At 41.1% G+C, this 25,998-nt stretch overlaps 1 protein-coding gene and 1 non-coding gene across 3 annotated transcripts; both read right to left on the reverse strand.

The window, feature by feature from the left end:
- Positions 1 to 449: 449 nt before the first annotated feature.
- sty (sprouty) lies at positions 450 to 24,232 on the reverse strand. Of its 2 annotated transcripts, none has more exons than NM_168031.2 (2): positions 23,722 to 24,232; positions 450 to 4,218 (listed from the first exon to the last, which is right to left on the reverse strand). In NM_168031.2, the coding sequence occupies exon 2, from the start codon at positions 4,020 to 4,022 to the stop codon at positions 2,253 to 2,255; it is 1,770 nt and encodes a 589-aa protein (NP_728881.1). In that variant the 5' UTR covers positions 4,023 to 4,218; positions 23,722 to 24,232; the 3' UTR covers positions 450 to 2,252. The 2 variants fall into 2 exon arrangements, with proteins under 2 accessions (NP_728881.1, NP_523902.2); NM_079178.3 differs by lacking the exon at positions 23,722 to 24,232 and adding an exon at positions 16,101 to 17,258 and having other exon boundaries at positions 2,113 to 4,218.
- Positions 11,442 to 11,548, reverse strand: mir-2282 (mir-2282 stem loop). Its single transcript, NR_048223.1, has one exon. It is a non-coding gene; the product is annotated as a mir-2282 precursor RNA (primary transcript).
- Positions 24,233 to 25,998: the final 1,766 nt, after the last annotated feature.

Here is a 25,998-nt window from a genome sequence, read left to right on the forward strand (position 1 = left end):
GTGCGCCGACGGCGGCCCCAAATAGCATCCGCAAAATGCAGCAGCAGCATCGTCGTTCGGTTGCCGCTGGATGGCCACGTGTGTGTGTGCGGGATAGCGCACTGGTGGTGGTGAGTATCTGTGTGAGCAGCCCCAATCCGAAGCCAAACGAGAATCGCGTTCTGTTCTCGGTGCCTCCGGTCGGTCCGTGTGCGCTCGAGATAAACAAACTGCCAGTTCACTATCAATCAAATACCGGAAACAGCTGCTTTAGTTTTGCCATAGCCATTTGGCACACCAATACAGAGGGAAACGGAACACTCACACAGATACACGAGATCGGGGGAGAAAAGGGATCGTAAGTTATAGGGAAAAATAATACTACTCCTCGTAGTAGCGCATACTGTGTGATCAGTCGCTGTGTTCTTCGGAACTTGCAATGAAACACATGAAAGTTGTTATATTTTTTAGTATTATATGATTTTTTTTATTTTGTAGTTTTCAACGGAACATACATTCTAAAAACATTACATAAAGTTCTTCTGGTTCTCCAGGGCATCGTAGTGAAAACCCCACATACTCGTCCTACTCAACGCGTCCACTTTCTACTCAGTTTATTTTATTATAATGAAATGTACAAATAAAATAAATATTCATTATGCATAGCTTTTGTATGTATAGAGTGCCTTAAATATTAATATTTATCTTTATCGTTATCTTTATCTTTATGCGTGTATAATTTTTTCTGTTTTTGTTGTAGGTCTGCGCTTCTTGAATTTTCATTAACGGCTAGGCTTTAAGGAGTTTTTCCAGCTTTTAGTTTGTTTTTTGGGGTTTTTCTTTTTTCCTTTTTTGTTGCGTTTTTTTTTTAGAAGTTAGGAGTTTTAAGCATAGTTTTCAGTGTGTATATCTAGGCGTATATATATATAGTTATATATAGTACATATACAGATTACATATATAGCATATAGTAATGTGTTTTAGTGTTTAACATTAATCTTTAATTTAATTTTTTCGCTTGCTTCTTGCTTTTACGTGTATAAATTTGTTTTAAGTTGCTAATTTGCCACTGTTTTTGTTGTCATATTTCATATGGATATTCTATACAAAAAATGTTTATTTGTTTGTTTGTATTTTGCTGCATTTACATGTGGGTTTATCGTTACACTTAAGTTTTGCTTTGTTGTTTTTTGTTTTTCTATTATTTGGAATTTGCTTGCATTTTGTATCTCGCATTTCGCTTAAAAATTTCATCATATATACAATCTTGCTCACATTTTTGGGGCTTCTGGCTGGAAACACTACGAACCCACCAATCGATCTTCAACTATAAAATAAGTTCATAAGCAATCGATTTCGTTATCCCATATTTTCGCTCCTCAGATTTGTTCCGGCTTCGTAGTTGGTAAAGTAAACTAACTGACTTTTGGTTTGCAGTACATCTATATCGGTTTCTAAGCACATTTAGACTGGTCTATATAGGTTGCTCTAAATTTATCGAAAAGTTCGTCGCCCTCAACATACACACACATACACATATCAATTTTAAGATTTAAATTCGTAAAGTTCTAAAATATTTTTGTGTAATTTTCAGTTTTCAGTTTTCGGTTTTTGTTTCTGTTCTTTCTACAACATCAAAAATGGACTGGACTTGGTATATATAATATTTGACTAATTTACGCCATTGAATATTTCTCTAAAAGTTCTCCCGTGTGTGTATATAGGTATATATAATATGGTGTTTTGTTACGCTTGCCCCAAATTGTTCAGTTTTTTTCAGTTTTGTATATGAAAATAATAAAAACTTTCGCCCCGTTTACTTTACATTTGTGGAAAATTCATTGGAATTATTTGCATACAACTATTATAGTTATGTTTATAAAGTAAGAATTTGACTTAGAAATTGAACGTTGAACTGAAGAGTTAATTAAGCAAGTAAAACAAAATCAAATAATACAAAAAAATCGTTCGAAAAATAATTCCTAATCGCTTTCGTTTCGTCAGTTTTGTTTTCCACTCGTCGCCACTCGATTTGTTTTAAGCAAAAAATTATTTTTTAAATAACATTTCTAATAATTAATAATTATCTGTTTGCAGTCTTTGGTTATTTAATTTTTCTTTCTTTCTTTCTTTCCTCTTTTTTTATATATCCTTTTAAATCATATATTAAATATTTTCCGTATATATATGGGTGTATATGTCCACGATCCAGCATCCCATTTGTGCCTTAGGCTTTTTGCTCGGGTAAAAAACCGGACACATGGAATGGACCCTTAGTAGTCGGGACTGGAGTCCAGGAGCCGCTTCTCCGGGGTGAGGTCACCCTTTCGCAGTATGCTCCTGGCGGCACTGCATCCATGATCCATGGCCTTGCCATTGGCTTGGTTGAGTCCACCATCCGTCACGCCGCCGGAGAGGCTCACGCCGCCACCCAGCCCACTGCCATTCACCCCAAGCGGCACTATGGGCAGCATGCTGCTGGTGGATCCAATGCTACCGACTCCGCCTCCGGAACCTGCCCCTCCTCCGCCGATGCCCTGACAGCGGCATCCCCGACCGGCGAACCTGCCGTAGCATTTCTCGCATAGCTTCATGCAGCCCCGCATGGGCCAGTAGAACCACAGGCAGGGCAGGAAGATCGACAGTGCTCCCAGCCAGCCCCATCTCTGGGTGCGCTTGTAGGGGCCGCAGGAGCAGGGATTATCCACGCAGGGTGTGCCGTTGCCATCATCGCAGTCCAGGTCGTTGTCCCGGGCGCAGTGATAGAACAGCGCCTTGGCGCAGCACAAGCAGGAGGCATAGTCGATGACCGACTCCGCGCTGCACAGACACGTCTTGTTGCACACCCACGTCTGGGGCAGTGGCCTGGGGCTCTGGCACTGCTCGCAGCGACAGCGACCGCATCGCGGACAGACGATGGGATTCAGCAGGCTGGGATCGCCGGCCATCACCAGGGGTCCTCCGTTGCCGCCGGCTCCGCCTGGTTGCAGCAGCTCCTCCAGCGCGTGCATGCGCTCCTTTTGCGTGGCGGGTGTCGGCTGCTTGGTGATGATGGGCTGGTTCAGACCGAGACCCAATCCCAAACCCAGGCCCATTCCCAGTCTGGGCGGTGCCGGCTGCTTCGAGGCGGGTGGTTTAGTGGTGCTATTTTGCAGGTGCGAATGTAGTAAGCCATCGGTGTGGTCGCTTCCAACGGACGTCGCCTGCGTCGTCGTCGCCAGTCGCGCATGTTGCTGGTTTTGCTGGTGCTGCAGATGCTGCTGCTGCTGCTGCTGTTGCTGCTGCTGCTGTTGCTGTTGCAGGTGCTGCTGGTGTTGTTGCAGGTGCAGGTGCTGATTCCGCTGGGGCAGCAGCAACAGGTGGTGGGTGGTCGTCTGGCCATTATCCTGCTGGCCAGCCGGATGCTGCGAGCGCGTCGCATGTTGCAGCGGCGTGTCCACATACTCATTGGTTAGCCTTTCGGATTCGGGTCGCGGTTGCGCCAGCGTGACGGGGGAGGCGGGCGGCTGGCCCAGAGCGTTGCTCGCCGGCTCAGCGCTTTGGAAATGACTAAGGAAGTTGTTGTTGATGCTGTTGTTGTTGTTGTTGCTGATGCTGTTGTTCAGCGGTACAGGTGCCGGCGGTCGACGTCTCGTGAAGCTGGACGACGAACCCGAAACAGATCCCGAACCGGAGACACTAATGCCCGTCGCCGTAGTCGATGATGCCGTACTGCTGTTCCGGCTCAGACTGCTGGGTCGCTGGGGCAGGAAGGTCAGGTGGTGGATCTGGTAGTCGTCGAAGTCCGGCGATGCGGGTATTATCGATATCGTATTGTTGTTGCTCGCGGCGGCGCTAATACTAAGTTGCTGCTGTGAATTGTTGTTATGGATTGCTACGGGTGCTGCAGATGATGCTCCTGATGCTAGTGCGGATGCAGTTGCTCCTGCGTTATGGTCGACACCACTTAACGTCGGCTCCGGCGCCCTTGGTCGATGCACGCGCGGTAATAACTTCGGGGGCCGGGGTGGCGCCAAGGGATCGCCGCCATTTCTGCGATCCATGTAGTGTTGTAACCAGGACTCCTCCCCCAGCTGCACTCCTCCACTCCTCCTCCGCTCCTCGCTCCACCTCGAGATCGAGATCGCTCCTCCACCTCGAGATCCGAGATCCTCAATGCCGTCGATCGTAGTTACTGCGCCCGGACTCAGCTTGATTTGCCTTCATCCTTTTGCAGATTCAGACAGCTGCGATTGCTTTCTGCAAGTAAAGGGAAATGAAATTGAAAATTAGCTATTTATTTCTTTTGGCACGCTGTATTGCTGTATTTATATTTCTAGGCAAATCCAACAGCGATAAAAAACGCCTAAAAGTAATCCACGTTTATTTATCGACCCCCCAAATGGAAGTGCAAGAACGCCACGAATTGGTTACTGCACTTTTCACAGCCACCGAAATGGCACGTAGATGGGTTCGCCATGCTTATGGATAAACTCAAAATAAATAGTGACCAGAAATAGTAGATGTGGTCCGAGCGGCACGAGGGCGTGCCTCTTGGTCGGGTCCAAAGTGCCAGATGCTTTTGTTTGGATTAAAAGTGGATGGCTAGAAGTGAACTTTTCTTCGTCGACGTTTTTAATGTTTGTAATTAATTCCGCAGCTAGCAAACCAAAGTGAGAGAAGGTCGCACGTCATATTTATTATACGTATACGTTATATACCAGATAAAGACCGTATTTTTTTTGTATACTCCTTTTTATCGGCATGACTTTTATGTAACTTTTAGAGGCAACATAGAGGGCAACAGCACACACTGGCTTTATGATTATTATTATTATAATTATTATTTCGGTTCATAATGCTTGCGGGTTCAACGGAATCGGCGGGACATGATGTTTCGGAGATTGTGTTTCGTAGTTTCTAGGGAAACTGGGCCCGGCCCAAGCGCCAAATGTTTAAGATCAAATTGCTCACTTATGCTGGAGTCGAAAGAGCGTGTTTCGTAGTACTATATGTTTTTTGTTTCTGTTTTTTTGTTTTTTTTTTTTTTGGGATCTACATGCGTTTGCGCCCTCGACTTTGCTAACCCCTATTATCTGCCTTAATTGCTTTCACCCCGCCAATCTGATTCGGCGGTTATATTGAAACAAAAATGTATTTTCGAAATTCCATTCAGCGTTCTCCTCTCGCTTTTCACGTATGAGTATGTATTTCCGCTCCGTATTACGTAGGGCCATAAAAATAAATGGAATAACTTTCATAATTGTTCGATTTGGCATATCAGAAAGAAATTAGCGATTCGCATTCGGAGTGAGAATCTCGAATCATTTGAATCTCTACAATATGTATATATATATATATAGAACCGATCGAGAGCGAAGAACGAAGCGAATGAATAAAGCAAGTGATGCTAATTGAACTTTGACTGAGTACATTTTTTTGGCGTTGATGATGATCATGTTAATTATGGCACGATCGCTATCGCGAATTCGGCTTAAGCGAAATAAAGCATTTTTATGGCGAAACAACTGCAGTTTTATGGCATGTTCTTTCCGATTTATAGCGATGCAGCAGTTAATCTGGTCAACGCGGCGTATGAGTAATGTGATAGGCTGCGGACTTCGAAAGACCCGCCAGACGTCGCGTTTAGATAAATATTTGTTTACACATAATTAAAGGCGATTAATAACGAGGTGCCCCCTGGCAAATAAGGAAATACAGGAAATTAATAAATGGCGTCTCTCGTCCATAAAAATTAATAAAAGAGCCAGCCACCCAGACAGCTGAGGGCAAAATACTAGGACTAAATCGAAATAAATAACATTTAAAGTAAATGCGAATAAAACATTGTATTTGCTTTCTTTTCTAAATAATATTTCAATCTTTTTAATTGCCACTATTCATTTAACCACTGCTGTGTATGCAGCAAGATATTCTTGCGATAAAAAGCCCAAAGAATTATTATTATTATTATTGTGCCGCATAAAAATTGTTTTTAGCGCCAACGAAAATTTCTACGGCCCAAAAGAAATAAATACAAAGAATCTACATACATACATATATGTATGCAGAGCTATATGTAGATATGCGAGTGGGTTAAGTGTGTGTTTTTCGGTGGGTACGAAAATTAACACAAACGCCCACTTATTGACGTCATGTCCGGTACTCAAAAACAATTTTCGAGAATGATCACAATTGGGAAAAACAAAATAGAAAATCAACGAAAACACACGTCGTGGGACGAGGGGAGTGTAGATGTGGGGTTTTTCTCGGGCAGTGGCAGTAGCAGTGGATCGCCGCTGATTGCCAATAAGAAAATCGCGGCACAGGTCCCTCCTCTTTATATATTTGGCAATCGACTTTTCCGAGGCGTTTGGGGGTTGGTGGAAAATCTGTAAGCATCATCTCGATATTTTCCGTTCTTTGATATACGAAATTCTAGGTAGTAAACTATTTATCTGCCTTTTTAAAAACGAACTCTAAGGGGCAGAGCTTTGATGTTATGGAGATGATGGTCATCGTTCAATGGATGGCGTTCCAAATCGAAGTTGAGTTCATAATTATCCATTAATTCGGTACAAGTTGAGCCAGTAAAATTCCAATTAAAAGGTGTAAATGCGGACCGTAAAGAACATATTCAAATTGCCCAATAAAAAATAAATAAACATAATTCAAAGTTTATTTATTTTCTTTTTTTTTTTTGCCGCTTGACGCACAGCCCAAAGTAATGCCAAGATTTCGATTTCATTCTTAAATTAATTAGGCACAGCAGATAGAATACAAAAACATTGTACGTTATTTCAAAACAATTTTGTTGCTCTTTTTTCGTTCACTCGCTTATTTTTAATTGCGCTAAAATTCTTTTTGCTCGCTGTTTCTTTTTTTTTTATTTCTTATTTCGTATTTTGTATTTTTACGTTGGGCAAACTTTGACCTTGGATCGCCGCACAGTGCCTGAATAAAAAATAAATTATTTCGCTGGCAGCGAGTGTGATTCAATGGCGCACGAAATGTGAAATGAAATGTGGCATTTGAAGCGTTTTCATTAATAAGTGAAAATACGAAGGGGTGGGGGGAGGGGGACTGAAGGTCTTTGTCGCCCGGCTAATTCATTCAAACGATTCGAAGAGATTCGCCTTTGTTGGTTTGCGTTTGTTTGTCCGTTTGTTTGGCTGTTTGCGCAAACAAGTGTCACTGCCAGTTGCGATTTAAATAAAATTATTTAAGGCAGACATCCCAACAATAATAACAATGCGAAACGTTTTTTATATAAAAATAAACCCTGTCGAAAATCAAATGCAAACAGGTTTGATTTTTTACTCTGCCCCGCCATTCTGGTTAATAAGCCGGTGAATAATATAGTAATGTATGTATAATGTATGTGACGACCGAGAAGCCCGATCTTTGGCTTATCAACGGCCACGTTTACCGTTCCAATTGTCAAATGAATTAATAAAAGTTATTGCCCAGCGAACAATGCCAGCATGACCCAATTAAATTACTGACAAAAAGTCCAGATAAAATCACAAACAAAATCGTTTTTCAGGCGCTAAATGGCTGTTTCTTATTTTTAAGAGGCCTGCTCAAGACAAAAGTAAACAAGGAAAATGGTTTTTTAAGTAGAAGGTAAATTAAGTACAATAATCCATTTTTTATTAATTGTTCGCACGCGGCTATGAACTCTTTCACTAAGCCTACTTTGTGTTAATTTACTTTAGTGCTGATCTAGTGTTTATTGGAAACTAGCGTTTTTGAAACTGTCAGCAATGACGACACGAAAAGTACGAGTTGCAATTCATTTTATCATGTCTGGAAATCGTGCTTATACTTTAATTAGGTTTAAGACAATGTTTCAGCTGATTTATTTCATTTTTTGCTCCCATTACGATTTTGTGTCAAGTTCTGGCCAGGGCAAAACGAAATCAAAAATCGAGTTAATATTTAGGGGTTTATTTTATATACATATGTATATCAGGTGCTTCAGCTTGGCATGTCCCTTTTAAACTCCACTTTTACAAATACGTATGTTTTTTTCGAGTTCTGCTAAAAATATGTGCGGATACACACGCTCCGAGGGCAGACACACATGAGTAGATAACTGAAATGCGAAGAGCGACAGATGAAAAACCTACACAGGAAACGCTAATGACTGCAGGCAACTCGGAGGGCACAAAACGCGAATGAGAAAACTGAAACTGAAACGGGAATCGCTTGATGTTGCTGCTGCCACGACAACAACACCAAGCAGCAGCCAGTCAGAGAGCACAGATCATTAAACTATTTAAATGCCCAACCGACCATATGTTGCAGCCGCAGCAGCAGCATCAGCATCAGCAGCAGCAGCAGCATCAGCTAATAGTTTTCAAAGCAAATGAGCAGCACATGTGGCAAAGGGCTCACGCACACCGGCTCAGCGGACAGAGTGTGTGTGTGTGTGTGTTAATGATATATACACCAAAGTCGCCCTGAATGATAATTATCATAATGATGATGATGTTCATTCTTGTGTCTGGAATGGTTCGCTTCGGGTTTTCCTTACTTTTATAGAAATCATTGAAGCCAACTCTGGCTGAGATCGGTGTGGAGAGTGTGAGTGTGTGTGTGTGTGCTGGATTGTAATAGGAAGGAGGGGGGGGGGGTTCGAGGGGAGGAGGAGCCGAGAAGAAGCAAAAGATCAAATCACCAACAAATGAGCTGAGCCAAGAAGATGCCATCAAACTGAAGGCACAGACAACGCTCGTCGGCTCAGAGATGTCGCCAATGGGAACTGGTTCAGGGAATGTCAGTACCACTATAATTGGGGGTTTACTTAGTTCGTGTTTATAAACAATTAAGAAAGTGTATAAAGAAGGAATTCATTGGAATGCCTATCCAATTGGTTAAAAATTTTTGAGAACTATACACTTAGGTGCGCTGTTTTCTGTTCGAATTGCCTGTACCATCCATGTAATAACTTAATAACTAAAGTTAAATAATATCAAAGCAAAACAGTAATATATGAGCCCATTGAGAACGAACTAGTTTCCGTAAACTAATCAGCGCCTCTCCCCTGTTTTTCCCTGCTCCATGATGCTGGTCTGTTGTCTGGTCTGGTTTGATCTGGTCTACAGGTCTAGAGATCGCGCGAAGGGAGAAGAGGCAGGCGGCGGAGAAGAAGCCCATAAACTACAAGTGATCGACCTTAAGATTTTCTCGGCCTGATTGTCTTCGTCCCGTCGGATCTGCGTTTTCTCTAGACTATCGTATCGTATCGTATGGCGTATGGTGTGGTGTTGTGTGCGTAAAGTAGGTAGATTTCAGGTAGAATTCGAATTCTCCGCCGTGCGTTGTAATGACTGAAGTGAGTTGCAGTTAAGTGGCAGCCAAAAAGGAAGCTGCAACATGTGTTGCCTCGCCATCTCACCATTATGCTTCTCTTTCTGCCCCATCCAAGTGCGTAAGTGGTGTTCCATTGTGTGTTGCACCTTTTGTCCGGCCATGCACAACAGCAACAGCAACAGCAAACACACGGCAGCAACACTATTGCAACAGCAGCAACATCGGTCGAGATTCCGATACCCGCTCTTGTCTGAGGCCTTATAGAAACATCCAACAGATGTTTTCTATGTTTCATTGTGAAAAATTTTCTCTTTTTCCCAACTGCTTGCTTGTTTTTCCTTATCTAGCCGTCCCGCTCTTTGGCTGATTGCTCTCCTTTCATTTTGGATTTCTATTTCTCGGTTTTTTGCCTATCCTCCATTGTTGTACATGGTTCTCAATCGCCTGCATACGCTTCATTCTTGAAAAGGTGCACTCGTAAATGGGGTATTATAACAGAACTGAATGATCGGGAAGTCGGGGGTTCGGTTGCCTCATTGCCAAGGAATGATATGTGGGATGATTTATTTGCTTTCGGGGCTGGGATTCAATGGATTGAGATTATGAAAACAAAAACAAGAAACTTCACCTAAATCATATATTTTTGTTTCGAATAAGACTGTTTACTTTTCGTTAGCTGGATCTCACGGATTGCGTTATTTTAAATCAGAAGAATTCCGCCTCTAGTTTGGCAGATCTAAACCAAGAGTGCATGGAAATGTAAAGAAGAAGAAGTCACCAAATAGAGATCTTTTCCATTTTCCCACGCAGCCAGAGACGACTTCCGACCTTCCCACACACCCTATCATTTCCGTCGTCTGGCTTTATAATTTCGACATGATAATACAGTTACCTTCCTGCCGGAAATATTATGGCTATATCTATCTATGTATGTATGCCCAACCTTCCTTCTCCGGATCCCCGAGCAACGCCCACACCTCGGTAGACGGCCCAACCCTCTCAAGAAACGCAAAAAGTAGGGAATGCTGAATATAATGCTGGGTACAATGAAGGCAGGGCACAAGGCAGGGCGCACTAATAGAGCCATGAACATAGAGAGCATACACATAATTTTCTATATCTAATTTGCGTGTTCTATTCAAAAATTCCGTTCACATCCTTACACGCGCAAACGCCCACACAGAAGCTGGCAGAGACGTTGACTGCGCCGTCGACTGCACAGGCGACAGCTGGCTGAGTTTGCATGTATTGGTGAGTATCTGTGAGCGGCACACATGCACACACATAGACAATGCTCATTGGCATGGCCCGAAATGTGAAAAGACAACGAAACTAAATAAATAAGAATTGCACGGCAAACTCATGACATGCTGGTGATGACGTCAATAGCACTCACACGCACACAACGCCAGGTTGTCTGTCTGTCTCTGTGTCTGCTATATAAATTTCCCTGCTATTTATAGAGTCCTTGCCCCGAAATAGCAACAACAATTGGGTCCCCAATAGGCCCGCAAAAACCATCCCAATTCCACAAAGACCCACTCTCCCAGCCCATACATCCAACCAAGAAAAGAGACCCGAAATTGGCGAAAGGCAATGTAAACAACCTGACCCGCCCTAATGTACAACAACACAGATTCAGATTCACACACAAACACAGGCACACGCACACGCACACCCCCAAAAAGGAACATCCGCCTATTCAGCCAACCGCCCACTCACCCACACACAGACAGACCCACAGGCGCGAAGGCAAAGCCAAAGTTGATCAAAGAATGAGGGCCAAAAGTGCGTGACTTTGGCAGCAAACTTTTCTCAATGGCTAGAGATGTCAATCCGAAAAGCAAATTAAGGTACAGATACAAATTGAAATGTATCTTTATATTGAAAGATACAAACATTTTAAAGTTCCATAAACCATATGTTCAGTCAACAGTGAACTATTGAAGTACATCTTTGTTGCACAGTAAACTTTTTAAGAAGTTTCCCCCAATTAAAACCCATCATTACACTTTGATTCGCCAACTTTATCGTGTCACGAACACACCCCCAAAACGCCAGACACACCAGCTAAAAGACAATCCAACCAACCACCCAACCGCCCACAAAAGCCGCACAGATACACGCACTTGACTCGTCTGCCTCGCTCCTAATTTTCCTCATTTCCCTTGAAGCGTGGCAACCGAATTCTATTTTTAGCTCACCGATTTTCCAACGAAGCACAAGGCAGTGAACGAAAAATAGAAGCGGAAAGCCACAGCGTTATGCAGGCAGCTCCACTGCCCCACCTGTAATGCTCAGATAAGACTGACGGGGAAAACTGACGCTTAAAGTGTTTTTTCCCTCTATTTTTTTTTATTTTTTTTTTGGCTGGGAAAGCATGGTCTTGGGGTGGACGAGCACGCCCACTGAAGGTTTCCAAGGAAGGCTGCGTGGGCCCGTCTTGAGGTCACCTACGCTCGCACGCAGATCTCCAGTGAATACACATGGAGTCCTGGCCCACGCTCAGTTAGCTATTTTTGCACTCACACGGCAGAAGATGGGCAACCATTTTAGTTAGATGGTTAGAGGTTCACTAATAGGGCTAACTATTAAATATATAAATTCATATTGAAACACTTTTTAAAAAGTAGCTGCGTTATCAAGCCATTAGGTCAGCGTAAAGGTCAAAGTAATTTACATATAATGACAAAGTAATACACCTAAATATTGAACTGATTTATTGGCAAACAAGATTATCTCAATTACTAGAAACTGCTAACTCATGATCTTTACTCCTTAGTAGAGCATTATTTCTCTAAGTGCATCCGTTCAAACTTTGCATATGAAGTGGGGATAAGGAGCGGGAGAAATGCCAGCATTTCGCATTTGTTTGGACGTGTCCAAGTTGTCACCTGCTGGTGGCAAAGGTCACGCCCAGGCAATTGCATTACGCTTCCAATTCAAAGGGCTGTCATAAGCAGTTGCCACCATCCAGCACCCAGCTCCATCCCTCATCCCGCCAAGAATCTCATCTTTGGCTTGCTTTATCCTGTGCATCTGCATCATCATCAGCATCAGCATTGCAGCATCATCAACATCAACATCTTTGGGTTTATCATAGGTTGTCGTCGTCAGCCATTCATTGACGACAATTCTAGCTGCGCACATATAGTGGATATATAGATATGTATGAACATGTATATACTTATATGTATAGAGAGCTCTGGCTGTGTGCTTAGACCATTTCTATGGACGCTCGATTAATGAGCGTTTTGTATGCGTTGCTCGACCATCGCCTCGCCTTCTGGGTGGTCACCCAGCCCAGCCCCCCATCTCTGCCCCCTTCTCGAGTTCCCAAAACTGAAACCCATCTAAATCTGAAACCGAATCCAACAGCAACAGCAACAACAAACGGAAGTGAGCTAGGGGCGTGGGCTGATCTAAAGAATAGAAGGGGGTGCAGTTATTGTCTTAGTCTGCTAATGGAAAAGATTTGCTGGGAAAGTCTCGAAACGTAGTTAGAGCCATGAAAAAGAGCTTTTAGGGGAATGTGTAGCAATATGGGGGGGTAAAAATAGTAATCGAATCAATGATGGTGATTAAAGACTAAAGAACTAACTAACTGCTCTGTAAATTCTAGTGCAGAAATAAGGATATATTTCAATTCAAACGCAGAGCATACAACTGATTTGGTCAGCTCCATAAGTTTTATATTAATTGCTTTGCAGACCCATTAATTAATGATTAACCCACAAACGAGTGGAAAAGCGTATAGACCCTTTGAATTTACTTCGTAGTCTTCATAAATTCGCTAGTCGTCAGCTCTTTCAATTGCAGTTGTATTTTGTATGCCCCCACAACAAACACGCCTGCTGTTGTTGTTGTTATTGTCGGATTTATTTTTAAAAATTATAATTTTCAAAAATAAAAAGGCCATTTTTCGCTAGCTTTTTTTTTCAGCGTCGGTGCGACGACAAAAATAATGAAAATCACATGTTTGCTTGCGGCATAAAAATTGTTGTTGGTTTTGGTTTTGTTTTTGGTTCTGGTTCTGGTTTTGTTTTTGTTTCTACTGCTCCCAGTTGAGTTGAGTTCAGTTCGGTTCTTGTTGGGCTGTCATTTGACGTTTTGCTTTGCTGGCAGCACAAACACATATCTTATAGATACTTTACTATATATGTGCTATGCCTATCTATCTATATGGCATATCTGAAATCTCAACCCATTGAAGCGTGCGCCAGCCCATCCCCAACCCTTGTACCTGATTTTCCCCGACCATTCGTCGGGTTAAGTAAATGTTACGTGGGCTGAAAATTTCGCCACTTGATCGTTTTGATATATGCATATCTCTTAGGTATCTTGTAGATTGTTTATTGCCAGCACTCTGCAGTTGATTTCCTATGAGCCGTTGTTTCAATTATGTCGTCGGTTGTTGTCGTCAGAATCTTGTGGTCAATAGCATATAGCTTATAGCATATATAGGATATACCCCGTGGCCCAGCAGATCTTGGCTGCCTTACATTTTGGTAACAGTTTCGTGATTATCTATTTTTAGGCTTGCGAATGCAATTAATTTGCTGTCATTTCGGCCTCTCGCTGTTGTTTGTGTAATTTTATTTTTGCCGACTATTCTTGATATATCCCAAATAAGACAGGGGAAGATATATGCATGGCATGGGTGTATATATATATAGACAAGTTGCTATAAATCAGGTGCGAGGGGCCGGGGGGAGAAACTGATTAAAAGGCAAGTCCCCCATACAAAGTTACAGGTGATCTACAAAGTTCCCTGCTTGAGCACAGAGACCTAGGTGTGTATATTGTATAGATATACCCCTCGGAAACCTTCCGAGGGGACTTCCCCATCTAACCGTCCATTCGTCCATCCATCCATCCATCTATCTGGCTGTCTATTTGGCGTCTGCGTCATCAACGTCATTGTGAATCTTGTGGCTGTGGTGCTTCGCTGTGTGTCTAGCTGTTTATTTAGCTAATAAAAATTAAGCATTTAATTTATTTATTCAGATATGTTTGTGTGCACATGTTTTGGCAGAAGCGAAACGAAACCAAAAGAAATAAAGCCAACGCGAGAATTTCCTTCCATTATGAATGAAATTTGTATTTGTGTATTTTTGGCTATGACATAAATTCAGAGCACAAAACCGAAACAGAACCCAGCAGCAGCAGAGAAGGCCACTTAATTCGATTGGAAGTTGGTAAAATCGGTAAGATTGGTAGGAGATTGGTAAAAGCCCTACCGAAAAATCAAAAAAAAAAAATCCAAAGAAGGCGAGACGAGACCATCGATCAAAAAATGTTAACTTATCGGTTGAAAAGTTTTTACGCCTCTTTTATTTATTTTCTGCCTCTCGTTTCCGTTAGCCCCAAAAATTAACAGCCAGCAAAAAGTAAATAAACTTAAATATTTTTCGTCGGTTTATCAGTCCTCTCCGCCTCGTCTGATTTTTTAAGCGTGTGTCAGCGTGAAAAAGAAAGCAAAAGCCAAAGCATGAGCACAGACCCCAAACAAAAAAAAAAAGAATATAAACGAAAAAACGAGCCTAATACCTGGGGGTCTTCGTCTTATCGAGTCACCTAAAAAGTATCGATGACGAAACTGTCTCACCTCACGCCGTTTTCTAGATTAAACCCCTTGAAAAAGTGTTTAAATATAGAGTAGAAAAACACACTCAAGTGTCCAAAGGTTTGCCACACATCACATAAATACAAAAAGTGTACGCCGGAAAAAGTGGGCAACTGATTAGAAGGTTTAGCTAAAGTCAGTCAGTCGTCAGTCGACTGATTTGTGAATGGAATTCTCTGTGGAACTCAACCGGCTGTGATCGATCGATCGATCGAATCACATAGCATCGCAGCCCATCGAATCAAATCGAATCAAATGGGATCGAGTGGGCATTATCAGTCAGTCGATCGGTGGGCAACAATGAAACAACTTTATAGAATTCACATTCTAGAATTTCTTCGCAGATGCAAACCGAATCGGAGAGCAATTTATTTTCAATAAAAACTGATATACTCGTACTCCTGCGTGTGTGTGAGCATTCGCCGGATTGGGATTATCTGTCTGGTCCGATCAGTAAATACCGATGGGAGACGAGGCCAGACAAACAAACAACTTGAAATGTCAGTTAAACATTTTGTTCGGCAGCCGCGAAATAATACAATACAAATAAAAAAAAAACTAAAATAAATAAAAAACAAGGAAAATTTATTTGATTTTACTTTGACAGTTAGTGCATTTATATATATTTATTTTTAGCACCCTCGGATGAGAGATCAAAGCGATTCTATCTATAGAACGTTTTGTATTCTTCAATGAAATTCAAGAGGGCAGTAAAAAAACAGGATGGATTATAGCGTAAAAAAATATAAATAAATAAAAAATTAAGTCTAACCAAGATAACATTTTCAATTACTTTCATTGATTAGTTTTACTATGATTTCAATGCTCATTTTCCTGTGATGAATTTGAATCTAAAAAATCACAAATTTATTTCCACTATAATTCTTCCTGATTTCCGATCACTACCTCTACGTGCATAAATATGTATATTCATTTTCGAGAAAAACATGTCACGATGCAGTCATAAATTAATCAGATATTCGCATGGAATAAACATATACACCAATTATTTCTATCAAGAACTGTGCATTTCCTGGCAATCCATTTGGCCGAAGGTTGGACGCCAAAACGTGATTAACTGAAATTGCAGCAATTGCTCGGCTATACTGGCTGGCTATATGGCTATATGCTTCTATGTATTCGAGATCTGGGAGATATATGTGCCCAGATATCTTGGCAGCTGTGGGGGCGAACTTACATTGATTTTCAAAAGCAATCCGTGGTACAAATTCCGTAATTAATCACCGTAGATGTGAGTTGAAAGTGTTGTGTAATCCTTATTTTTCGAAAAGTATCCAAAATGATGAATTCGTTTCTTTTGAGTGTAATCCAAAGGCGATTTGGAGAGGGGGGTTCTTCAGATGCTTACTCGCGATCGCGACTGCTGGTTTTAATTTAGCATTTATTAAAGGTGATTTTTCGCTTTGCTTTCTTTCGCATTTCATTCACAAAAGTAAATTTAATTAACACAAAAACGACGCCGGCGACTATGTTTGATTTTGTTATTATTTTTGCCAGCCGCGTATTTTTATATATTCGCTGGGTTTTGGTTTGGTTTTTGGTTTTTGGCCAAAAAAATAATAATAATCAACTTGGCGACCGGCGGTAGTGTTGTTGTGGTTGTTGCTTTTGTTGGTGGATCAGCGAAGCTGGCGTCGCACAATCACACACAGATACACTAACACACCGAAAGCGGGGCCACGTCGTCGCCTATGTGTGCGTGTGTGTGCGAGCGGCGAATGTATCTGTGTATCTCGGTGCTGCGTGTGTGTGCGTCGTTGTCTTGAGTAAAAAATATTTTTATGCAATTTTATATATGTACATATATATAGATTTATAAAAATATTTGTGTGCGCGAGAGACTGTTGTTGTTTGATTTTGTATTTGCTGTATTTTTATATTATTTTTTTTTTACTTTTTCCCAACACGTTTTGTATTTGATTGGCTTGAGTTGACTTTTTTGTTTTTTAAATAGACGTTGTTGATTTTCTTCGAGCAATTTGCATTTTTAGGCACATGATTTCCATTGGAAGCGATTGGTTGGTTGGCTTGGTTAACTATTTCTATTTCTATTTCCCAAAAATAAACACTCACTTTTCACCACACACAATATTTTCAAGTGATTGCTTGTTTTATATATATTTTCAATATATATCTGCGGGTTGTTTAGCGCGTTCTGGTAGTGAATTGTTTTGTTTAGCAGGTTATTGTTGCTCGATTTGCTAAATGATTTGGTTGCTTCGAAAAAAAATGTTGTAGTTATACAAAAAAGTGGCTTGCTTTTTGAGGAAATCGGAAAGACAGCGAACGCGGCAATCGCGGCAACCGCTCGTCACGAGGTTTTGAAGCGAAATGAGCCGCAGTCGTTTTAGTGCGACGTTCCCTCTGTTAGCCGCCTGTTAGCGCGCTGTTGGCTCAAAAAGAGCCCGCTGTTAACTCACGGCGAAAAACTGTGAGAGAGGCGGCAAATTCGAACAGCGATCACTTTTTCCTCTTTTTTGCTTTAATTGAACGAAATTTTTCATTCTCAAAATGTTTGGATGTGTGTGAGAGAGCATTTGCTGAATGGGCGTTTTACTGGCGTTTTTGAAGGGGCTTTCAAGGTTTTACCCAAACCGATTCCAGTTGAAATTCTATAGATACATTTAAAAATATTTTATGTGCCAGAAATTTGCAGAGGAAACCCTTTTAAAAGGCTAAAAAACAAGCACAGGAAATGCTAGCGGCGAATTTGACTCACTCACACACGTACGCACTCAAAGCAAACTCAGGCGAATGTATCTGTGTCATTCTCTCTCACTCACGGGGCGAATTCAGCTCTTGCGACTGTTCGTACTAAAAACCAACCGGACGTTGCCGCCCCTGGCCCCCCATAGCCCTCCCTCTCGACCATCACTGGTCCCCAAAAGCCTCGCCCCCCTCTCCCACCGCCCATTTGTATCTGTGTTTGTGTGGTGTGTTTGTGTAAAAAACGGAAATTGAAAATATGCCAACTTGTAGGCGCGCTCGCTCGTTTTCAAGGGGTTTTATTTCGGGAGGGGGTGCATGGGGGTCGTGGCGAATTCATGCCAGTTTCTTTTTCATTCATTTAAATTTAAATGCAAACAGCGAACGGCTCGCAGCGCAAACAAACAACAGAGCAAAGGCAAAGCCAACAACAGCGAGTGCGGCAAATAAAGCAAATACATTCAAAGCCAAGCGGCAGCTGGGCCCCCCGCAATGTGCGAGCCCCTCGGCGACCACCACGCCACAGCCTCTGGCTGCTACCCACCATTAACCCTTTTCAGGCATACAATGTATTTTTTAAAATCCAAATTCTAATTTTATGTTACTTTTAAGTTTTAAGACCGAGTATTTTCTATTCGTCTTACTAGCATTTATATTAAAATCATTGCAAAAGTATGTAGGCTTCAATGGGTTAAGCAGCTGGATTGCCTACGCTGCGAATCCCCGATCCAAACAAGTTTTCCACGAATGGGTGTGCTGTCGTCGTCGCTTTTCCGGCCGTTGCGTGCATAAACTGGGTAATTTTCCCCGTCGCCAATTTGCCAATCACCTCTTCGCTCTGCTCATTTTCCATACTATCTGCGTTTTTCCCTCAATGAAATTTTCCTCTGTCATGTTTTCACTAGATCTGCAGCAGCATGAATAACAACCAAAGCACACCCGCCATAAGAAGACCTTTCTACTATTTGGTTTAAAAACGTGGTTATGACATAAATTAACACAACAATATATTATTGTACAAATAGAATTGAATTTTTTTATATTGGTTAATATATAAAAACAATTTTTATTTGGATAAAAATATATACAAAATACAAGTGACGCCGACTGCGCTGCCGACTTCGTCGCGTTGGCTGACAATATGAATGAAAATTACGCACACACAGTGAGAGCGAAAGAGAGAGAGGCGAGAAAGTTGGGGGAAAACTCAAGATGTTTTTCCATGTGTGTGTTTGGGTTTCCAGCCATTCAGATGGTGCGATTGTGTGTGTACATTGCATGAGGTAAGCATAAGATGTTGTGCCCACGTGTGTCCATGTGTGCGTGGAAATGCTTCGCTCAGGTGGGACGAAGGTGCCAAATCATTCACACCAAAAGGTCACAGCCCAGCCAAAAAACATTAAAAAATCCGAAACTATTTTTAAAAATTTCCCTTCTATGTTAAACATTACAAGAAAGCTTTTCTGAATTTTTGAAACCCAAATTTAAATAGCATTTTTCCAGATGATTCTTCCACATTTTTCCACTAATTCCAAACTGCTGACATATCATAAAACAGAGCCCATGATATCAACAACTCATAGCTCTTGAGTATGAATGATGTTGAAAAAGCAAATGCAACAACACAACTGACTGTTGTTGTTTTCAACAGTAGTTGTTGCTCTCGGGCAGAGTTGCCATAAATAAGATACATGATTGAGCGGCGCGTGCGGCTCCAAGCTCGACAACTCTGGCTGGAAGCCTCCAACTCAAAACCAGTAGCACTTTTCTGAGAGAAAAATTTGAAAAATAAAATAAAATCGCATGGGTGTTGTCTAATAAGCCAAGTTTCGCGCTTGGGGATCGGAATTCGAAGATGAACTTGAACTTTCCCAAAAATGGGGAAGTGGATGGGTTCATTTTTTCTTCTTTTACTTTTTGTTACTATGGGGCGTAGTATCTGTAGAATACAAAATAAATAAATGGCATATTCCAAATGGGCACAGATACATGCAAATTTCTCGCTCACATAAAAATATCTCAATTTCAACTCTTTTGAGAGAACATTTCGCCGCACGGCGAATTTGCAAGTCGCCTCTCACCGATACAGATACAAATGCAGCGACAGATACAGATACAGATACATTCGCCTGCCGTTCGGCTTCGCTTCGTTTCGTTTCGCTTCGTCTTTTTTATGAATGAAATGAACGGGCCCCGATTATAATGAATGGAATTGGAGGTCTGGCCGACGCTCTGCCGGCCTCGTGGGCAAATACAAAATTGCCTTTTGCCTCTCTGACTTTGCAAATTAAATATATTGTTCATCTTTCATTTTTTCGATTTACCCATATATTTTCATCGAATATTGGTTAGCGTGCAATTTTTTAGTCCATTGCTTAAGGTTGTTACATATTTACTGGATGTCTTCGCCGCAGACGAGTCGTCGCCATAAATCAGCGTTACAATACGGAAAAAATACACCGTATATGGCAATTTTTTCGACCAGACTTTTGAGACTGACTGGCATCAGAGGCGTAGGTGTGGTTTTTGTGCCCAAAACCCTCAAAAGCAAACAAAATAAACTTTAAAAATGTTGTTAGAATTATTTATACATTTTAAAACCCTGATAACGGCAAATCAAATTGCTTATAAGTATATTTTTGCTAAATTTATACGATATATCGATATTAAAAGAAAAATTTGTCAATTAGTTTTGTATATTTGTATATTGACTTTTTTCAATATATAATAAGTTTAATTTTACGAATTTAGATTCGTTATACGCCACTGTTTGACATAATTAAGTGTTAACAAAATTCCAGCCATCCTATGTGGGCGTACCACATTTGGACAGATCTAGTCACAAAAACTAAGCAAAAATCAAATGGAGATGGGAAAAAAAGAAACATTTACATAACACGCCTCATTTGAAGCAAGTTGCTCAGGTTTTCCCCCAGATGTGCCCCAAACATGGCCGGTTGAATTGGGCCGGTCCGTATGTAAATCGAATTTTACCCCATCTAGAGAAACCCACTTTCTACGCACTGAGCAAATTTCCTCCAGAACAACAGCATTTCGAGTATCTGTATCTGAGAGATAAGAATTAAGGTTTATCATAGACTTAGTCACGGGGCTAACTCGTGACTTGACCAAATGCAAAACAATAAACAGTTTTGGCATTGTCTTTGTTGTTTACCAATATAGATAGTACCGGCGGTAAATATTTATTAGAGTGGGAAATGTATTTCCTTGAAAAGATTTCCGTAGAATGTTTACAACAATAGCGCTTCAAAAGTAAGTGAACAATTATAGATAATTTTGGGGTTAGATTAGGTGATTAGTTCTTGTAAACAATTTTCCCCACAATCGATCATTAAGAATGTATTAATAAATTGGTAGATAACTGACTGGCGTTACAACAAAGTAAAATAAAAATAAATAAGTATCAAGCGATTTCATTAAACAAGGTTAGCCAAGCTGAAGCCGCTTATTTTTTAAATATAATAAAATAATGAGGAGATGTCAGCATAAATTGTCACATGGCATATAATGTCATACTTTTGCTGAGCAGAATGCATATTTATGTTACTTCCAAATTCGTCAAAGTAGGCTCGAAACCGAATTCCGAATTCCGTCGGAACCCCCACATGAAAAACTATCTAAAAAATTGTGTTTATTTTTTATGTCTTCTCTCTATCAATATTTTAGCTAAACAAATTTGTGACAAACGCAAAATGACGATGGCAACGCCAACTCGCTTCCGTTGCGATCGATAAAGTGAAAAAATGGTATAAAGGCATTAAGAAAAATACTTTTACCAAATTAACATGAAAATACTTTGTATTTTGTTTAGAAAATATAAAATATTAACCTAAGGTTCAAAAAATTGTGAAACACATAAATATAATGTGAAAAAATATTTTTTGTGTCTACAAAAAACAATTGGATTGGTGCAGTGTGTAATTAGAAACTATATTATAAATAGATAATTAATTAATATTTTTTCTAATCAAGCAATAATTCTACTAAATCTATTATTTCTACCGGTGCAAAATGCGAAAGAAAAGAGGGGCCGAGTTAAGATCCGAGAAAAGCCCACAACTGAAATTGGAACGCATAGCTCATATTTTGGATTTGAGTAGTTGGGGCCACGAAGGCGGGGGAGTTGCCCATGCCCACATGGCCTGCCTATTCATAATTATATTGGAGGAGCCCCAGCCCCCGGAACCACCTTAAATGGAGCTCCACATGTATATGCGTATGCAGCGTGAGCCAAAAACTGGACACTCCGGCGGAAGCCATTTATGGCAAAAAAAAAACTTAATATAAATAAGATAAAAAAAAAACATTGGCACACCCGGGTCCAAAAATGCGAGAGGCACAGGGCCCAGAGGATCGGTTCGAATCGGATCGATATCGATGGCATAGTCCGTGGAATGCCAATGCAAAGCAGAAGGTGAAGGACTGAGGATTTGGGAGGCTGGAGGAGTCAACGGCGCAGACCAGTAGCCACATCCGCTGTCAAGTCTTTTGGGAAATTAACGCAGTTATTCACGCAATTATGTTACGCGACCGACCCAAAGAAAAGGTCTCCTCCGACAGGGCCAGCCCAACCCAGAGCCAAAAAAAAAAAAAAAAATTAAAATAAGAAACCCAGGAGAACTCACTCGCAGGGAATTGGAATTCCTGCGACGATCAGCATGAAATGTGCGCATTAGTCTTGGTCAACGCCAGTCCCAAAGACAGAGCTAATTGAACGGTACAGATTCAGCGAAACCTTAACCCTCTGGGTATCCTAGGGGTTTTAGGAAAACTCCCAGATGCTTTGGTTTTACCCAAAGTCATATAGAAACAGACCAAGACCTTGCATTTAAATGTACTTCTTATGACTTCTTTAATCATTAAAGGACTTTCCAATTTGCAATTCTTTGCTATGATTTAAACAATGATTATTGCCTACATTTATATCAGAATTTAATTATACATAATATCCCCATTTATATATTCAAATGTAAAACTACATTATGTTTGCAAAATGGGTTAAGTTTTTAAAATTCTTGCTGAGCCTCAGCCTCCATGTGAGCTGGCATAAAAGGCCAAAGTGTGTCTCAGCTTTCAGCCTTCAGTCCGATCTTGATTTCGCGTCATTATGATTCGCATACAGATTATACAAATTTCGAAAAAAGATATATATTCGGAGGGTAGGGACTGGTTGGTCTTCATGTTTATGAGACATCTGCAGACAAACGCAGCGGGTAGCCGGCGAACGAAAACACGATCTCCATCCTCATCAGCCAAACCAATTTCATTTCGAGATTCGTTCAGCTGTCGGTATTTGTGGGCTACTGTTTCGAATTTTTCAAAGTCGCCAAATAATTTTAATGATCTGGCACAGCGAACAAAGTACTAAATTAACTTAAGAGCCTTCTTCCAGCCACTTCGCCCCACTCATCCTCGCCGATTCCGCCTTTCCCCCCATTTGGGGCAGTGAAAATGATTTATGGCATTCCAGAATGCCTAAGCTCTAAGGCTCAGGCATAAGATTTGATTTTTAGGTAGGGAAAAAGGGTACAGATGACAAATTTATAAAATTAAGACCTATCATACTATCGATTAAATGTTATTCCATTACTCAAAGCTCAAAGATATTGTAGGGAAATTGTTCATCATTGTTTGACTAAAAGAAACAATGTCACGAATTTATTTTTATCGAGTTGATCTTGTTTTTTTAAAATATTGGCTAGGATAGACTTTTCAACTTTTCCAGAAATTTAATTCCCAATTTCTACAAACTATACAACCGCGTATTTACTCAGATATTTAAGATTCAAATGGATGAACATTTTATAATACATTTATAATATCCTTGACAAATCTTCGATAAGATCTCTTGCATAAAAATCACTGGCATATAAATGACTTTTAATGCCTTTCCAACTGATGAGCACTGGTCACTTAACCTTTGGGTGACTTTTAGCTCTCAAGAGAAGAACAAAAAGTCAAGATCCAAAGTTCCAATTGACAATATGAATGACTTGAGACATTTAAGTGTTCTTCGACTGCGAAGGTTCATATATTGATAGAGATGGACAAGGGACAATGAAGCTACTCACCGGTGAAGGGAAGTTGCTTGATGGATGGGTTCTGGTTGAAAGTTTTCCTCGGCTTGGTCGACTCGATTGCAGATAATGCGGATAATTTGATTAGAGATTTTTTTTGGCTCGGTACAGCTCGCCTTTGTTCGTTCTGGTTTTTGGGGTTGATTGAGTTGTTTTGTTTTTCTGGTGGCAACTGTACTCAACGAGATGCCTTGGTTAATTGATTAATAGCACGATTAATTTGTAATAAAGTTAAAGAGGCTTACGCTATGTATGATTATGTTTTTTTTTTCAATGGGATAGTTTACTATTTAAAATTGTTAATTATTTAAAAACACGCGCACTTTTACTTGGATTCACTTAAATTACGCATACGCCGTGTGCGCATCTATTAATCGCTAATTGCGTTGTGTCTTTGAACATACAACTGTATATATATCGGGTATATATATTTGGTAAATAATTTTGCAAGCACAAGTTCTCGGAGATTGCACGTTGAATGCAGCCTGACTATCGTCCAGTGACTGAGCCAATGTTGCACGACTTTTGCATCGGAGCTGCAGCCTCACCCGAAGATTGCCGATAGGATCTCGTCCTGGAGGGGAATACCCATTCGTTGGGCCGAAGGTCCCAAAATCCGAAACACGAAACGACATTGCGTGGGCTTCGTGCGACATTCGTATTGTTTTCCGATTTCGGCTATTGCTGCAGGACTAATCCTGGCTCCTGGCTGCTGGTTGCTCCTGTTCCCAGCTCCTGGCTCCCAGTTCCCTCCATTTGCATGGCCATCCAGCCCCCTCCAATTGCCTACCAACCCACCAGCCACCCGCCACCCAACATCCTGGCCTCGGTGGCCCGGCCAATGAGCACTCGGCTTTCAAGGTCGTCCGTTTGACGGCCATTTTGAATGCATCGCCACTTTCAATGGGCGCCCACTCACACACGCCTGCATTTCCTGGCCCAATGAGCTGGGCTCTGGCCCACTCAGTTGCCTTGGCAACGACCTTCGGTAGGCGTCGCCTCGACATTGGCCATGGCAGTGAATTTCCACTTGGGGGTTGTTGCAATTACCCCCAAGGTCATCCGTTGTCCATCAGCTGTTCGGCCAGGGTTGCCCTGCCTCCTTAAGGCGGGCTTATTTGAAAATTAGCCAGCACCCTGTGCACCGCTCCCAAATTAAAATCGAACAGCACACTCAAAGCTCATTTCGTTTACTGCCCCATAAATTAATCAGTGAAAATAATAAAGATTTCAATATTATTTCCAACGACATCCGGTCGAATGCGGCACCAAATTTGGCGGAAAGCAGCCACTTCGCCGAGCTCCACATATGGGCGGTACGCATCACAATAACTCTACATATATATTTGTATACGTATATATTGTATATGTATAAGGAACATCAGAATAAAGAACAATAAAAAGCTAAAGTCTAACAAGAAAGCTGAGTGAGCTAAATTGGATTCAAAAACGAATGTGGATTACTTTCTTGAGCGCTAGGAAAATGTTATTTTAGGATGAGTAAGTTGAGTAAGATACTTTTTGAATAGCATTAAATAATAATATATTTTAAATACTTCCCAAGAACATAAAGAAACAAAATAACCTTTTAAGATAAGGGTATCCCCGAAAGAATTTCATTTGCTTTGCTGCGGAGTTGGACAACTGGACATCTGCCATTGTTTGGACCCTAAATTGAAATGCCAACCGAAATGTGAATCATTCGATCAGATCAAACTCGACAACAAAAAGTGGTCTGCCATTCAATTATATATACGTATGTATATTGGCCGAAACATTTTTGGGCAAACAAATTCGAATAAATGAGTGTGAATGCGAACGGACAGAATAAAAATAAATGAAATTTCATTGAACGAAAATGCTCAATGAGAAATCCGTATGAAAGTTGGCCAAGTTGATGTCTGGGTGTTTGGCTCTGATGGCTTTTCGTGCATTCAATCCGCAATGAATACGCCACCCCAGTCCAACAGTTTTCCCGCCTGACGTCACAAGTGTCCTAGATAATCGCCGCAGTGGCAGAGGTAACACATTGGCCTCGAGGTGAATGTCTAAACATGAACTCGAGGGCAATTTCAGACAGCCAAAAGAATAAAAATAAAAATCACACTCACAGCACAAGTGGCAGCGAGACGCACGTGCAAAATATTTATTTGGAAATCAGCGATTGGCGTGGTCGCTGTTTTTCTCTAAGCAGATCCGTTCCCAATACCACTTCCGTCCGATAATCGATGGGTTCTGTCAATTATTCGGAGTTTTAATTCTGAATTTTCG

This window comes from Drosophila melanogaster, chromosome 3L (genome assembly GCF_000001215.4).
Source record: "Drosophila melanogaster chromosome 3L".
NCBI lineage: Eukaryota > Metazoa > Arthropoda > Insecta > Diptera > Drosophilidae > Drosophila > Drosophila melanogaster.